The sequence below is a fragment of the Rana temporaria genome, chromosome 11 (genome assembly GCF_905171775.1).
Source record: "Rana temporaria chromosome 11, aRanTem1.1, whole genome shotgun sequence".
NCBI classification, from domain to species: Eukaryota; Metazoa; Chordata; class Amphibia; order Anura; family Ranidae; genus Rana; species Rana temporaria.
The window spans coordinates 109159459-109178003 of NC_053499.1; the positions used below are offsets into that span (position 1 = coordinate 109159459).

Sequence of the window (18545 nt, forward strand, 5' to 3'; positions counted from 1 at the left end):
ATACCCTCCACACTCCTCTCCTGTAGATACTGCCCCCATCATACCCTCTATACTCCTCTCCTGTACATACTGCCCACTCTCATACCATCCACACTCCTCTCCTGTACATACCGCCCACTGTGATACCCTCCACACTCGTTTCCTGTACATACTGCTCACTGTCATACCCTGCACACTCCTCTCCTGTACATACTGTAACACAACCTTACCCTCCACACTCCTCTCCTGTACATATTGTAACCCAACCTTACCCTTCACACTCTACATACTGCCAACTATCTTTCTCTCCACATTGCTCTCCTGTACATACCGCCTCCCATCATACCCTCCACACTCTTATCCTGTACATACTGCCCACTTTCATACCATCTATACTCCTCTCTGGTACAAAATACCCTCTGCCATACCCTCCACACTCCTCTGCTGTGCATACTGCCCACTGTCATACCCTTCACACTCCTCTCCTGTGCATACTGCCCACTGTCATACCCTCCACACTCCTCTCCTGTGCATACTGCCCACTGTCATACCCTCCACACTCCTCTCCTGTACATACTGCCCACTATCATACCCTCCACACTCCTCTCCTGTACATAGTGCCCACTGTTAGACCCTCCACATTCCTCTCCATCATCTGCACATACTTTCCAGTTTTATAACGTCCCTACTCCTCTCCTACGCCTCTTACCAACAAAAACAGTTCTTTAAAATTATACTGAATATCCTTAATACTACTAGCTCTAGAATGGGCACACTTTTGTTAGTTCAACTAAAGGAAATCTTCTCAGTCCTCATATTTGTTCTGCCCATTATTAGTACTTATTTAATTTTGTGATTTCAACTGTGATGTATAGAGGAACATAGGGGATCTCAGCTACTCTAAATTTAGCACTTGTAAAAAAAAAAAAAAAAAAGGGTCCCTTGAAATGTTGGCAACTATGCACTTAGGCACTGCCCAAGGGCCACCGGGTCAGTAGGGGACCCCATGAGAGGCTCCTGAGATCCTGTGATAATAAAGCGATAGTAAACTTCGCTAACATTACTACTTTTTAGAGGCCCCAAGGAAGGTTATGCCATAGAGTACAAATATGCACAGCATAATAGCACATTAGGGTACACTTAAATTGTAAGACTGAGCCCCCCAGTGGTTCGATCTGTGATCTGTCCGGCGGGTCCCGGGCGCTTCCATCTTCACCCGGTCTTCCTTCTGGGCTCTGTGCCTTCGGTCACTTGCCATGGCTGGGCTGCGTTGATCTCATTCATGCTCATGTGCATCCTCTCTCTCTAATCCCCCCTTTCTCTCTCATCCTCCCTCCCCCTCTCTTATCCTTTATCTCTCTCTCTCTCTCTCATCCTCCCTCGCTCTCTCATTAATTTAATTTGTTATAACAATTTTTTTTATATATTTATTATTTATAAAAGGCCCACCAAAATCCTCAGCACCAGGCCCATGATGTTCTTAATCTGGCCCTGGGGGGGGGGAGGGTGAATGTAGTGCTCTGTTCCCAAAGGTGGGAGCGCCATTTTAAATTTAGGGGATGTCTGGGTTAATAGTTGGGCCCAGACCTGTTGAATTGTGTACAAATTTGCCTGGTCCGGCTGTGGTACTGCCTGGTAGTATTTTTTCTCTTTTTGCCTGTGGGTGGCGTTGCCACTTCAGGTCCATGTTGAAAAGCAGGTGTACCATGGTGTATTAGGTGTCCATCTTTGGCAGCAGTACAGTGGGAGTGGTGACCCCGCTGTGCATGCTGAGAGGGGATACTTAAGGGGCAGACGCCATTTTTCGGGGTCCTTCGCCTCGTGGCCCTCCTGGCGCTAGGTGGGTGTGCGTGATCTCAGTCTCGGGACCACGCTGGCCTTAGGCTGTGTTCCTGTAAAGTAGGCCCAGTTATCCTAGCTGGGGCCTATGCCTTGGAGGTGATCCTGTGCTGTCTGTCCTGTGGGAGGAAGCCACTCAATGAAGGAAGCCAGGGGAGGACCTGTCCCGGAAAGGACAGAGCAGAAGGCTCGTGCAGACATGGTACAGGGGACAGAGGCATGTGTGAACATGGTACAAGGGTGTTAATATCCTGCTATCAGCAGCGGCGTCACACGTCAACGTTGCCATGCTAGCAACCATATGGGGAAATCTAAGTGACGAAACATGTCGGGGGCGTGGCTGTACGGCAAGTAATTCCATTGACGTGTGACGCCGCTGCTGATAGCAGGAGATTAACACCGTGGACTGTGGGCTTTGGAGTGGGTGAGCGATAGACATCAAAGCGCACACTTCAGGTCCGCCGTGGCCGCCGAGCACCGCTGAGCTACTAGGTTGCTGTGATTTGCTGTGGTTTTCACTTCATGCTGATTTCTTTTATTTTAAATGTGAGTGCATACATTGTAGTGTCTGTTTGATTTTATTAAACTGGTTGAAGCACTATCACGCTATTAGTGCACTTTCTTTCACATGGAGAGAATTTGATTTGCAACACGGATTGAATATTGGATGATCGTTATTAACCCATGGTGGGGTTGTAATGCATCTGAGCCAAACACGAGAGTGTGAGGCATTTTCAGCTGGTGAGTGTGGTTCCAGAGGGAGAGGTGTCACAATCACGGTGTGGTGGAAGATACAAGTTATAAGAAGATTTTTCTGCAAGAAAATCTTAAAGCGGTGGTTCACCCTCCATAACAACTTCTTAGCATAAAATGAGGCATAGTAGCGTGAGCTACAGTATGCCTGTCTTTTATTTTTTTATCCCCGTACTCACTGTGCACTCGTAGAGACAAGATTACGACTCCCCGCGGGGAATGGGCGTTCCTATGGAGAGGGAAGGTGATTGACGGCCGGTCTCTGGCACGTCACGCTCCCCGAAGACAGCCGGAACAGGTCTCGGCTCTTCACGGCGCTATACGGCGCCTACGCACAGACTATGCGCAGGCGCCGTGAAGCGCCAAGTCCTATTTCGGCTATTTCCGGAGAAGCGTGACGTGCCAGAGCCGGCCGTCAATCACCTTCTCTCTCCATAGGAACGCCCATTCCCCGCTGGGAGCCGTAATCTTGTCTCTACGATTGCACAGTGAGTACGGGGATAAAAAAATAAAGACAGGCATACTGTAGCTCGCGCTACTATGCCTCATTTTATGCTAGAGGAAAAAAAAATGTTTTTTTTTTTTATTAATAGGGTGAACCCCCGCTTTAAGCACTATATCATATATGGACTATTTATGGACTATTAATGTGTCACTTTGCCCTGGGTCATTTCGTATTCACGCTATATATCAATCATTGTTATCATTGACATTTTTCGGATATCCTTCTATAGCACTGTTTAGCGACACTATTTCATATTTTCACACATTTGTTTAATAGGTTTAAATCTCTGTTATCAAGAGTGGATCATAGCCTGCAAACATATTACAAGAGAGAATCAGAGACGGCAGACATACTGCTTTGCTTGGCACTGCATCAAACAGACCTGCAGCTTCTGAAAATTTGCACTAGTGATGCATCAGACCATGTTTTCCTGAATTAGTTCATGCAATCATTAATAATATCTATCTCACTTGCTGAAACACCTTGCAGGTACCCAGGCCAGTAGCACCTTGTTTCCTCCTCGGCTCTGTTTTTTTTTCTCCCACGCTGGAGCAGCCACTGAACTGACCCCCAGGCAGGCTCCAGTCCAGACCACCCAGTTCCTCCCTCCTGTTGACTGTCCCTGGCTATTGCTGAAGTGCTAAGCCCACGCCAGTGACCAGTGAGTCTACACTGCACATAACAAGGTTGATTACTCTGCTCTTCTCCACAGTCTCAGAGTCAGTCTCACTCTCACTCTCAGCAGACACTGACAGACTCAGTCGGCTCCTTGGGCTTGAGGCGAGCTGCCTTCCAGTTTGTTTCTCAGAAGTCTGTCCTCCTGTTCTCCCGCCATGACCCACGCTGCCTGGCATTCTACAGAGAAACTCCCAGCCCCTCCCTCAGCGATTACTCTGCAAGGCATAAGTCAGAATGAGTGAGCGGCACCTCGTCCTGACCGGACCTACACAGTTACATAGAGCCTAGGTAGGAGGAGAGACTGAGCAGAGTCATCAGACTCATCAATAATATGAAAAAATAGGATTTTTGTACTCACCGTAAAATCCATTTCTCTGAGTTCATGGACGGACACAGCAACATTGACCTTCGGGTTATATACCTTCCTTCTAGGAGACTCCTTCTAGGCAGAAAAAAAACAGCACTTTAAGTGTTAAAAACACTTCTCTCAGTACAGCACCTCCCAGGGGGCGTGTCCCCTGGGTACATCCCACTCTCTGGAACATCCAGCCTCAGTTCGTAGACAAGCAGTACAAACAAAGGAGGGGTGGGTGCTGTGTCCGTCCATAAACTCAGAGAAATGGATTTTACGGTGAGTACAAAAATCCTATTTACTCTTCCGTTCATGGACACAGCAGCATTGACCTTAGGGACGTCCCCAAGCAGTGTCAAAAAAATTTGAGGGGTGGGAAAAAAAAAACACAGCAAACCAAGCTTCACCCCAAACAAACCAGAGTTCCTCAACGGAGGAACTTCAACCTTAAACTGTCGCCTGTAAAACCTTGCGGCTAAAGGAGGCATCCGAAGATGCACTCACATCCACCTTGTAAAATTTTGAGAAGGTGTGGATTGACGACCAGGTCGCTGCCTTTACATACAGACAGACAGACGCTTGATGACGGAAAGCCCAAGTAGGCCTGTCGAATGCGCCGTGACCGGAAAGGGAGGCGCCCGCCCCTTTAGGGCATAGGCCTGGAGCACGACCTGTCTGATCCACCTAGAAATGGTGGCCGACGAGACCGCCAGACCTTTTTAAGACCAGTCACCGACACGAACAGTGAGTCCGACTTCCGAAACGGAGCCGTAGCAGACAAGTACACCCTTAGGGCCCGAACCACGTCCAAGGAATGCAAAGTGGCCTCCTTCTGGTTTTTCGGCCGAGGACATAAGGATGGCAAAACAATGTCCTCATTAATGTGAAAAGCCGAAACAACCTTTGGAAGGAATGATGGCTGCGGCCGCAGCACCACCTTATCCTTATGGATAACTAAGTAAGGAGCCTTGCAAGACAAGGCCGCCAGTTCAGATACTCGTCTGACCGAAGTAATTGCCACCAGAAAAACCACCTGCTGAGACAGTCAGTAAAGGTATCTTCCGAATGTCCTCAAACGGAGCTTCTTAAAGCGCCAAAGGAACTAAATTCAAGTCCCATGGAGGCAGTGGAGGACGCACAGGAGGGGCCACATGCCGGACCCCCTGCACAAACATACGCACCAAGGAGTGCGCCGCCAAGGGTCGAGCCGAGATCTGACTCTTAACCGTACTTAAGGCGAGAACCTGATCCACTCCACGCTGTAAAAACAGCAGAATCCGGGTCATCACGTATGTACAGGGGACCACTTCATCTCTTCACACAGAGATGTAGGCCTTCCACGTACGATGGTAAATCTTTCATGAAGTAGACTTCCGTGCTCGTAGCATGGTAGAGATCACCGAGCCTGACAGACCTTGGTCCTTCAACACCTGGCTCTCAACAGCCACGCCGTCAAAGCCAGCGACTGTAAAGCAGGGTGAAAGATAGGACCTTGCCACAGAAGGTCTTCTCTCAGGGGTAGACGCCAGGGAACGTCTGCCACCAGACGCACCAGGTCCGCGTACCAGGGACGGCGCAGCCAATCTGGGGCGATCAGGATTGTTGGTATTCCCTCGGCTTCCATCATGCGCAGCAGGCGAAGAAGAAGCTGAAGGGGAGGGAAAGCGTATATTAGGCGATAGTGACCCCAAGGCGCCACCAGCGCGTCTGACGCATCCGCCCACGGTCTCTCAACCTGGTCACGAATCGTGACACCTTCCGATTGAGATGAGACGCTAGAAGGTCCACGTCTGGAGTGCCCCATTTTTGGCACAGACTCTGAAACACCTCCGGGTGTAGCGTTCATTCTCCTTGGTCTAGCTTTTGGCGACTTAGATAGTCGGCTTGCCAATTCAGCACCCCCGGAATGTACACCGCCGACAGAGCTGGAACGTAGCTTACGGCCCACCGGAGGATGTGCGTGACTTCCGTCGCTGCAGCCGAGCTTCGTGTGCCCCCCTGATGATTGAGGTATGCCACAGCCGTGGCATTGTCGGACTGGATTCTGATCGGTCGGCCTTGCAGACCCAGAGACCACTTGGAGAGACACAACTTGATTGCTCAGAGCTCCAATTAATTGATTGGAAGGCGGGACTCCTCCTGAGTCGAGCCCCCAATGGCTGACTGGACACCCCAGACACCCCCCAGCCGGAGAGGCTGGTATCCGTCGTGAGCACTGTCCAGTGACACAGCAGAAACGATTTTCTGGTCCGGAGTACCGGAGACGTTAGCCACCACACTAGGGAGGACCCGAATCTGCTAATCCAGAGACGAAGGAAGTTTGTTCCAACGTGACAGAATCTCTTTCTGTAACACTCGAGTGTGAAATTGGGCATACGGAACTGCCTCGAAAGAGGGCACCATCAGACCCAGCACTCTCATGCAAAAGCGAAGCGACGCCCAACCGCTGCACCGCAGATTGCAGAGTCTGAAGCTTTTCCACTGGGAGAAAAACTCTCGCCTCCGAGGAATCCAGGACCAACCCTAGATATTCCAGCCGCTGAGACTGTACCAGCACTGACTTCTGGATAATTAGCAGCCAACCAAATTCTCGGAGGGTCTGACAGGTGATAGACACGTCTAATTCTGAGCTTGAGGAAGCTCTCAGAAGAAGGTCGTCCAGGTATCCCACGATAGCGATCCTGCGCTGCCGCAGCAGGGCCAGGATCGAGGCGAGCACCTTGGTGAAAACCCGTGGTGCCGAAGCCAGGCCGAACGGGAGGGCCACAAATTGAAAGTGGTCCTCCCCGACCGCAAAGCGCAGAAACCTCTGGTGTTTCGCGCATTTTGGGATATGCAGGTACGCGTCCTTGATATCCAAGGATGCTAGGAAATCTCCCTGATGGAGCGCTGCTATTACTAAGCGAATCGACTCCATCCTGAATTTTTGCACTTTGACAAAGCAATTGAGGGCCTTGAGGTCCAGGACTGGACGGACCCTATCCTTCTTGGGGACTACAAACAGATTGGAGTAAAACCCCTGAAACCGTTCCGTTGAGGGAACCGGTACAACCACCCCCCTGCCCAGCAGATCCTGGACAGCTCCTGACAGGTCCTTCAGGCAATCCGGAGGAAGCCGGAGGTTGGAGGGAAAAAATCTGTTTGGTGGACAAGAGAGAAAATCTATCTTGTACCCCGAGGAAAAGCCGCTCACCCTTAAAGGTTAAGTCCACCAGGGACTTCTTAGAGGACTGGTCCGCAGACCAACACTTTAGCCACACAAGGCGGCATAGTACCACCGTGTAGGCGGAGGCCCTGGAGAGCAAGGGGGAGCGTATGCAAGGCTGACTCACAGACAAATTTCAGACCTTGCACCAATTGGTCGGCCAGGTCCACACCAGGTCTGGGTCTGGTAAATCCACTCGTAAATCCAGATCGTTTTTATGGTTCTTGTTATTTTAAATAATAATTTGGGCCGATCTTCTGCGTGTTGTGGATTTATTTTCTTGCCCAATGTGTGAGGAATATATCCATTAATATTCCCTTTTACATTTTTATATCGATTCCCTTAATTGCGGCAGTCTTGGCAGATTATATATTTTTATATTTTTTTTGCCATTGCTGCGCATGTCCAACATTCGTGTTTAATGTTTCAATGGCGGTGGTTTGTTTACTTCTGCCGCTTGGAACGCATCTCTGTTCTAATTCCAGTTCCCGTTGGAGAGATGAAGTGTTTACTTCCGCCCACTGGAACGCACTCCACTTACGGTTTTTAGCTAATTTCCACCTCCTATTTAAGCAACAACGCCATGCGTCATAGCCACGCCCCTGATGACACACGTTAGTGGAGAAACGTCGGGCAAAAGGAGGAAGGCTGGCGTATTGCTGTTGGGACAGACAAGCGACATCTGATGGGTAGGAAGCGCTGGTCACTTTTCTGATTACATGCTTGCTATTTTCTTTCAACATGTGAGTGCATCCATATTTATCTTGAGAATAAACATTTTAATTGATGGGATGTTTGCGCAATGAGTTGTCTCTCTCATTTTTTACACGTGTTATCATTGGTCTGCTATTGGAGCTGCTCTGGTTAACCCTTTGCTGATATGCAAGTATACCTAAATTCGATTGGTCCGTGGAGAGAGGACTGGTGGAAGATCTTTCTGGGAGAGGGATTATCTGGTGAATTGACAGTTTCTATGTTCTTTGTTTTGTGATATCCTATATGTGCATTGCCGATGTACTGACGGTAAGGGTCAGTGTGTTTGGGTGCTGGTGGCGGCTCTCTTATTCCCTTTACACTTGATCTCCTCTTTTTCCTGGATTTTCTGGATTGGATTCATGCTTCAATAGCAATATACTGGAGTGATTTATTATAACTTTTTCTGTATTATTTTAGCGCTACACCTCATTTTCTATTTTTATTCATTGTATTCAGCAATATTGTGTTAGCTGCTTCATTTTTTTTATTATTATTTAATTATTATTTTTTTGTATTTGATTTAGCGTAACAAAGCAATTTATTTCACCTGGTGGACATTGCGGCCCCTACCGGCCGGGAGGCCCGAGGACGTCATACGATGGCCACCCAGGATGGCAGAGACACCTTGTCATATTATTATAGGTGGGATGGGAAGTGGCTCAAAAATCACTATACATACCTTTTCTGCAGTCGATCCGGTCCTGTCCCAAGTGGCAGGTGCTGTGAAGAAGAGACACCCGACAATAAAAAGGCCTAGTAAGTGACATCACCCATAGACTTACTATGAGGCTTCCGTTGTCGGCTGTGTCTCCTGCACATGCCTACACAGAGAAGCCACTGCTGACAGCTCAGTGTGGGACCAGGGGACCAGTTCGGCAGAAAAAAAAGGTATGTTCATTTTAGGCTGAACTTCTACTATAACTTGTCAAAATATGACTAGTAGTGGAGTGTTAACCCACCAGCCTACCACTGAGTGGCATCCCCATAACATGATGCTGCCACCACCATGTATCTTAGTGGGTCTGATGTGTTCAGGGTGATGTGCAGTGTTAGTTTTCCGCCATACATACCGCCACACGTTTTGCTTTTAGGCCAAAAAGTTAAATGTTGGTCTCATTTGACCAGAGCACCTTCTTCCACATGTTTGCTGTGTCCCCCACATGGCTTCTCGCAAACTGAAAACAGGACTTCCTTTGCTTTCTTCATGCCACTCTTTCATAAAGGTCAAATTTGTGGAGTGCACGACTAATAGTTGTCCTGTGGACAGATTCTCCCACCTGAGCTGTGGATCTCTGAAGCTCCTCCAGAGCTACCATGGGCCTCTTGACTGCTTCTCTGATTAATGCTCTCCTTGCCCTGCCTGTCAGTTTAGGTGGATGGCCATGTCTTGGTAGGTTTGCAGTTGTGCCATACTCTTTCCATTTTTGGATGATGGATTAATCAGTGCTCCATGAAGCGTTCAAAGCTTGGGATATTTTTTCATAACCCAACCCTGCTTTAAACTTCTCCACAACTTTATCCCTGACCTGTCTGAACTTTGACAGGGCGATTCTAACACATGAATATGCTTTAATCTAAACAATTCCATTGTTTCTCTGGCTGTATGTTTAGGGTTGTTGTCCTGCTGGAAGGTGAACCTCCACCCCAGTCTCAAGTATTTTGCTGACCAATGCCTCGTACACATGGCGATGAGAGCTTTTGGGCGGGAATTCTGACCGTGTGCATGCTCCATCGCAGTTTTTCCGACGGGAAAACTGCTGGGAAAAATAATTGAAAACTATTTATCATTTTCCTTCCACTTCACAATTATGTGCCACTTTGTGTTGCTCTATCACATACAATCCCAACAAAATAAATTTACTTTTTTGGTTGTAACATGACAAAATATGGAAACTTTCAAGGAGTATAAATACTTTTGCAAGGCGCTTTATCAGCTTGTACAAGTCATCACTGCTATAATTTTAGTGGGAAATTCAGAAGCAGATTAAAATATAATAGAGGTTATGACATACTGAAGTTTTAGCCAATTGCCAAACAATTATACCTTGGAGCAGACTCTTCTGTTCCTTCGTGTCCATACAATCACAACTTTATCTGGCTGCCTACAAAGATTAAAGAGAAAAAAAAAAGCAGTTAGAAAAAAAACAGACAGTTACACATTTACCAGCATTAATGGGGCTTATAAACTGACAGCTTCAGGATAGTCAATATAAAATTAAATAATGAAAAATAATTATATGAAAGAGCTCTAATACAGTTAATGAACATAAACAACAATTCAGTCTCCACAATGTTCACATAACATAACACTGTACTCTATGTTCTAGGTAGATACATAAAAAAAAACACAAACGAATGCAGCTCTGTAATCATTCATAGATCAATTAATGTGTTTTTGAGCTCCTACACACATGGTGTTAAAACCGCAGCTGTAATGCCGCGTACAAACGATTTTGGATGTTTTTTTCCGACGGAATTCCGTTCAAGCTTGGCTTGCATACACACGGTCACACAAAAATTCTCTGAACTTTCAACCTTCAAGGACGCGGTGACGTACAACACTACGACAAGCCGAGAAAATTAAGTTCAAGGCTTTCCGAGCATGCGTCGAATTGTTTCCGAGCATGCATCGGAATTTTGTGCATCAGAATTGCTACAGATGATCGGATAGAAATTTTTTCCGTCTGAAAATTTGAGAATCAGCTCTCAATCTTTTGTTGGCAGAAATTCTGACAGCAAAAGTCTGATGGAGCATACACACGGTCGGAGTTTCCGTTCAAAAGCTCACATCTGACTTTTTCTGTCAGAATTTCCGATCGTGTGTACGGGGCATTAGAGGCGCTTTTTATTCTGGCTCTAAACATCTCTCTATGTTACCCTATTAGGCCATAAGGTGAAATAGGAAAAAGGGTCTAGAAAAAGATTTTTGTTCCCACAATGTTTAATGCATTTCTGTATAGACAACACCCATATTGACTTTATGTTAAAAGGTCTCCACAAAATATCCTACAGTTTTTTGTCACAAAAAAAAAAAAAATCTTATGGTACTGGTTTTGCTTGTAACTTTAGTTCTATTCATTTTAGCAACACAAAACTATCTCTCAAACTGACATTGACACATGTGCATAACATTTGAGACAGGTATTGGTGCATTACTCAAGAGTGAATGTAGACCATGAAACATGACACAATTGTAGAAAATACGCTTCAACTTCACAGATTGGCACCAAGCCAAATTAAAAATACCCATTGTAAATGTATCAAAACTGAGATGTTGTATTCATCAAAAGTTCCAGTAGGAACTGTATAAACCAGAGGCAGGCAACCCTCTGACATGGGTGCCGCAAGCGGCACTTGTAGCCTCTTTTTGACGACACTCGACTTCCTCAGTCAGTGAGACACTAATGCATTCCAATTTCAGATTTCCCCACGCCGCACCTGCACTGAGGGGGAGGCACTGTGCCCCCACACCTTGTGGAAGATGGGAAACATTGTTTGGTTCTCAAACTTTGCTGTAGCTGCGAGAAAATACACCGCTCTGAAAACTGCTGATCCCTTGGCTTTGCTTCCGTCCCACTGAACCAAAAGGGTGCTGGCTGTGCAAAGGTGCATTAGATAGAAAAGGTCCTGGACCGCCGCACTCCTTGAAACAATGTCTTTATTTAGCAAATGAAGTTCAAAAAACAAAAAACAACCAAAAAGGAGAAGTGGACAAAAGGAAAAAGGTGGCGGACGTGTTTAACATCGTAGCGTTGCTGTAGCTGCGATCGTCAGCTTTTGTGATGGGGAAGAGATTGGGTTTTCTGCTTGGGGGGGCGGTCCATGTTTCCAGGTGGAGGAAGACTGTCATTGGCCACTGCTAAAGCCAATCTAAGTCCTGCTAGACCCACCCACCATATGGAGGATGATGCCTCGCTTGGTTGCCACTATCTAAAAAAAAAGGGATTTTGCTGTGATTGAGAATCACAATCAGGTGAAAGTTTGTGGAATTACTGTTGAGCTTCTGGGAACTTCATTGAAAATATTCCTGAACCTTCGAGTCACTTACTACTGAACCCCTGAACTCTGTATCCCCTTAAGCCACAGCCAGTATTCAGTGCAATGAAAATCACACCCAACTTTTGCTGCGCAAAGCAGGGTGGGTTCAGTGTTGGGCCAGATGAGAAGGGGGTTACAGTGGTGGGGCAGATGAGCAGATAAGTTGAGTATAAAAATGCAAAGTTCAGTGTTAGGACAGGTGAGAAGCTGGTTCAGCAGTGAGACAGAAGAGCATGGGGGTATGGCAGTGGAGCAGATGAGCAGGTGGTTACAGTGGTGGGGCAGAAGAGCAGGGTGGTACAGTGATGGGGCAGATGTACAGGGGGTTACAGTGGTGGGGCAGATGTACAGGGAGTTACAGTGGTGGGGCAGATGTACAGGGAGTTACAGTGGTGGGGCAGATGTACAGGGAGTTACAGTGGTGGGGCAGATGTACAGGGAGTTACAGTGGTGGGGCAGATGTACAGGGAGTTACAGTGGTGGGGCAGATGTACAGGGAGTTACAGTGGTGGGGCAGATGAGAAAGGGGGTTACAGTGGTGGGGCAGATGAGAAAAGGGGTACATTGGTGGGGCAGATGAGCAAGAGGTTACAGTGGTAGGACAGAGGACAAAGAAAGTTAAAAAAGCAGCACACTTTGACAAAAGTTGGCTGAAACGACTCAAAATGCGCGGACATACGGCATTAACCCCATTAATGCCATTAAGAAAAACGGCACGCTCAGTGCACCTGCGCTTTTGTCTACGGCTCGCATGTGCCGTACAAATCAGCGCTCGTCTCAATTGTAAATATCTCCTAAACCGTGTAGGTTTAGGAGATATTTCTTGCACCTACAGGTAAGCCTTAATCTAGGCTTACCTAGACAGGTAATATTTGCCCGGGGTCCATTACATGGACCTGTATTCTGATTATCTGCAGCCTGTAAGAACATTGTTTTGTATGGGTCTGTGATACATGATTTGTGATGTTGAAAGAGATTGACACACACGGACTCAGCTGACATGGACAAACTCCTTTGGCAGGGTGAAACATACACATCTATTACAATTCATGCAAATGTCATGTTATACAATAATTGTGTTTATGGATTGATTAGGGATTGGTCAAAGTAGTTGAAGGAGGGTATAACAAGGAAAGTTGGGATTACAAAGATTGCTAAAGGAAGTGTCAGAAGGTGTCCTGAACAAGAAAGAAATAGAGGAAAGTGAAAGTTTGAGGATTTCATTGTTGAATATTACCTGCTGTACTCATCTGTTTGTTAAATGTCTTGTTGAGGGAAGTGAGTGGTCACAAACTACCAGACCTGTAATCTGTGGCCGTCTTGGACCGGCAGACCCCGTGACTGAGTCTACGTTTTGGGAAGACGCACCAGGGGCGACCCAGGTGTCAGTCGAGCACTATAGAAAAATCCTCTCCCTGTCTTACTATCTGTTTCGTCCTCGTTAATTTGAGATTGGGACATAGTCTGAACCATTACCAGGTGAACAATACAGGATTTGCCAGACCCTTTCAGAATCCAATAAGGGAACCTCGTGACCCGTCAAATTCTGAGCAGACACATAAATATCCCAGACATCAAGACAGAAAATAATGGGGCAGAAATTGATTAAGCCAGAGACAGGAAAACTCACATTTAATTTAGTTACGGAGAGAGAGGGGGGAAAATTATGTCAAGAAAGCAAAAAAATTGGCCAAGATCTGTAGCATCACCATTCATTCCTCCAGGGGGTAGATTACAGCCGGAGGAATGGCGGAAAATGCTGAAGGAAAAAAACGGGTAGTGTTATCTGACAATGATCTACTAAAAACTGCAGAGGCTTGGCTCAATGTGGCAAGAGCAATCCAAAAGGAGAACTGGGTGGAACCCAGCAGGGGGGTAATGTTGTATATGTGTACCATGAAGCAAAAAGTGTCCCTGATGCCCTACCTGACCCACCCCCATACAAGGGGAAGAGGGCTAAGCCAAAAACACACCAACACCCCTGTACTCTGTGTTAAATGCTAACAGTTTGTATTTTAGCCTAAACACCCCTGTAACTTTGATGCCAAGTTTGAACGAGTCTGTGACAGGGGAATATGCAGCTGGCAGCAACCAAGCCACTGCGCTGCCTCCCATTGCCCAGCTCCCAGACAGCACAATTTATGTCTTGCCCACAACACAGAACCCGTTCATTGACACACCACCTGCTGCGAACATCCCCAACCAGCCAGGCCCCCTCCAGACACCTCCCCTGCCTGTCCTGATACCCCAACAGCTATTACCCTTAGCTCAAGACCTGGCGCCAGACACATTATTCAGAATACTTGCCATAGCAGTAACCCAGGCCATAGCAGTAACCGAGCACCCGTGCTCACTATAACCAAAACACTCATGAATCCCAGTGGTCAGGATACCCAGATGAGCCCAAGGCCCTGGAGTGGCCGACCCCAAACTCAACACCCACCAGCCCCCATAGTAATGAGGGGCATTAAAGCAGCGGAAGGTGCCCCAATAATGTACATTACCTTTAACCCGCCCCAAGTAATGTCATTGGTGAATAACCTGCCTGACCCGAAAAGCAGCCAATGCCCTTTTATCGCAGCATAATACAAATACAGCGTACCTATGCTGTGGCTTGGAGGGACCTGTACAACCTCTGCCGCATGAAAGCAGGTGACGCATACTGGTCTATCATGGAGAAAAAATTTAAAGTAGGTTGAACATTTAACGACACTGACTATGAATGAGGCCTAGAATTCTGCGACCAATTACACAATTGGGCTAAGGACAAGCTGGCAGACCAGGCCACAACTTTGCAAGACATAACATAGGATAAGTCAGAAACTGTTAAGAAATACCATGCCAGGTTAGTGCAGACATTCACTGACCTAGGTTTTAATGTGCATATGAAAGCCTTGACTCACTTTTATTGGTGGCAAAAAGGCTAGAATCCAGTCCGATTAGTTAGAAGACAACTCCTCTCATGATGGCCTCTGACACCCAATACCCGCCTCACCCAATACCCGCATCCCCCTCTGACACCCAATACCCGCCTCACCCAATACCCGCATCCCCCTCTGACACCCAATACCCGCCGCCATGCGCCCTCACCTCCACCGCCTCGCGATCGCGGCGGGCCCGCGACGGCCGGAAATTTAGGCCGCGGCGTTGCAGCCTTGTGAAGGCCCAAGCTTCCTTCTGTCACCTGGCGGCATCTGGTGGTGGCCGTTGGCATTACAAGTAAAACAGCAGTTCTAATGTGTGTTTTTTTACAGTTTTTACTGCCATCTCCTTTCCTCTAATTAGAGCCACCAAATATTATGTATATTTTTTTTATTCTAACACCCTAGAGAATAAAATGGCGATCGTTGCAATACTTTGTCCCATCATATTTGCGCAGCGGTCTTACAAGCGCACTTTTTTTGGGAAAAAATACACTTTTTTTAATTAAAAAATAAGACAACAGTAAAGTTATCCCAATTTTTTTTAATATTGTGAAAGATAATGTTACGCCGAGTAAATTGATACCCAACATGTCACGCTTCAAAATTGCGTCCGCTCGTGGAATGCCGACAAACTTTTACCCTTTAAAATCTCCATAGGCGACGTTTTAAAAAATTCTACAAGTTGCATGTTTTGAGTTACAAAGGAGGTCTAGAGCTAGAATTATTGCTCTCACTCTAACGATCGCGGAAATACCTAACATGTGTGGATTGATAACCGTTTACATATGCGGGCGCTACTCACGTATGTGTTTGCTTCTGTGCGCGAGCTTGGCCGGACGGGGCGCGTTTTCTGCTTCCTAACTTTTTTAGCTGGCTCCTCTAGATTCCAAGCAAATTTGTCAAACCCTGTTCTTATCAGTACCTTTTTGCCTTCACACACAATGGTAGACAGTACACCAAGGGGCACAGAACTCCCCCACCCAATTTTCCAAAGCAATGACTATCATCCTGAGTAGCTGGCAAGAAGAGAACGCCGACATAACGCTGTTGCAATATGTGGATGACCTTTTCTTGTGTGCAGACGACCTCCCCACCGCAGAGGGCAAGTCAAAAAGCCTACAAGTGTTTCTGGCCGGCTAGGGATGCAAGGCATCCAAGCAGAAGTTGCAGTGGTGCTCCACAAAGGTGGTATTCTTTCGGCATGGTCTCTCTCAGGGCTCCCGAAATCTGACCAGTGACAGAGTACAAGCTGTCTCCATACGAGATTTTGTTCGGGTCAGCCCCCAGGCTTGGGTGCTATTTCCCACAACAGTTACAACTACAGTCTGATGTATTGACCAATTATGTGACCGCATTGTCTCGTGAATTAACCCATTACCATGCACAAGTGTTTTCTTCCATTCTAGACCCAGACTCCGACACAGGAACCCACAAGCTGCTGCCCGGAGACTGGGTACTAATAAAAAAGTTTATAAGAAAGTACTCACTGGAACCGAGATTTGACAGACAATTCCAGGTTCTGATAACTACTACCACCTCTGTTAAGGTCGCAGGAAAGAACTCCTGGATCCACGCTTCTTACTGCAAGAAGGTTCCAACCCCTGAAGACAAGTCCCAGCCTACACCATGATGACATGGTGTATATCCTTTTCCTGGTGGGATTGGTGGGAGTTCAACAAGTGGACATCATAAAAAAAGAGGGCATCAATTTTGGTACAACTCAAACTCCAACACACACGTGGCCACATTCATCTTTGATTACTGCAATATAACCTCCTGTCCCTTAGATGTTTCCCGGCAATGTAACTGGTATAACACCCCTGGATGCATATCTCTGTATGCATCCACCTATATATGTGTCACAGATAGTTACTGGGGACAGAATTGTGACTATTGGGGATTAGTAGGGTGGAATACCGTCCTGAACGCTGGCCGTGGTTGCAGATTGAGTAGCGAGGAGCATCGGAACACTACAGCTGAGGCGCTTTTCATTTTGTCCACCGTTATGCAGTTTTTGGCAACATAACTGTAAGTGCATTACTTATTAAACTTATTTCTTTGGTTTAAACGTTATGCACTATGAGAAGTTTTTCTGTTCCATTTTATGACACCTGGATTGAATGCTGAGTTTCAATACAACTGAAAAGGTATTGGGAGACCTGACTTCCCATAGGCTTTATAAGACTGGTGGAAAACAGTCTTTACCTCTGGTAAGCGGTTAACCCTATCTCACGAATGCATGGGTGAACACAATTTCACAGCAATCAAGAATTTATCACATTTGATTATTTAAGGAACTTTCTGATACAGGAAAGAACACTGGATTGAGTCACTTGAAGTATTTTATAGCTGCTGGCTTTTAAAAAATAAATTGGGTAGACCTCTGCTTTAAAGTGAAATATTTCTTTAAATTTCGTACCTGGGGGGTGTCTATAATGTGGCAAATTTTTCCCGTATTTAGAACAGCAGCAAAATTAAGTTTCTAAAAGGAAAAAAAGGAAAAGGAAAAAAAAGTAATTTAAAACTGATCGCAGCTGTAATGAATTGTTGGGTCCCGGCAATACAGATAAAATTAATTGAAATCAAAATGGCATGGGTTCCCCCCCAGTCCATTACCAGGCCCTTTGGGTCTGAAATGAATATTAAGGGGAACCCCGAACCAAAATGTTAAAAGAAATTGCGTAGGGGTCCCCCCATATTCCATTTCAGGCCCTTCATGTCTGATAATTTTTAGGGGTCCCCCTCAAAATATATACCAGACCCTTCAGGTCTGGTATGGATTTTAAGGGGAACCCCGCGCCAAAATTAAAAAAATGGAATAGGGATCCCCACAAAAATCCATACCAGACCCTTATCCGAGCACGCAACCTGGCAGGCCGCAGGAAAAGAGGGGGGATGAGAGAGCGCCCCCCCTCCTGAACCGTATCACATGCCCTCAACATGGGGAGGATGCTTTGGGGTCTGGAAGCACCATATCCCCATGTTGATGGGGACAAGGGCCTCATCCCCACAACTAGGGCTGCAACTAACGATTATTTTCATAATCGATTAGTTGGCCAATTATTGTTTCGATGAATTGATTAATCGGATAAAAGCCTTAAAAAAAAAATGTTTTCATTTTTTTTTTTTTGGAGCCAATTTGTTGTTGGGCAGATTACAAAACACAAATTGCCGCAAAAACACATTACATGCTTTTCTGCAGGTTCTCCATTGAAGTATATTGAACCAAAAAAAAAAAGCACCACTTTGCGTTAAAAAGTCCTTGCCCTTTCCAAATACGCAAATACGCTATGTGAACCTGTCCCATAGGAAAACATGTAAATGAACTGTAGTGTGTTTCTGCAAAATGCACCAAAAAACAGAGGTGTGACCCCGGCCTGAGATGTTTAGTAACATAATGGGTGTTAAAAAAACAAAAATAAGTACAAAAAGAGCAAATAATCACTACTGTAAGGGGTTAATTTTTTTACTGTGGGACAGTGAAAGTAATATTTACAGTAGCGATTTGGTTTTTTT

General features: G+C 46.2%; 1 protein-coding gene across 5 annotated transcripts in view; it reads right to left on the bottom strand.

The window, feature by feature from the left end:
• Nucleotides 1-18545, bottom strand: part of LOC120917489 (EH domain-binding protein 1-like) — a 468369-nt gene that overhangs the window by 333175 nt on the left and 116649 nt on the right. For all 5 annotated transcript variants that reach the window (XM_040328818.1, XM_040328816.1, XM_040328817.1 and 2 more), the window contains exon 2: nucleotides 10112-10169. In XM_040328818.1, the coding sequence (XP_040184752.1) occupies nucleotides 10112-10169 (58 nt within the window). The remainder of the gene's footprint in view (nucleotides 1-10111; nucleotides 10170-18545) is intronic.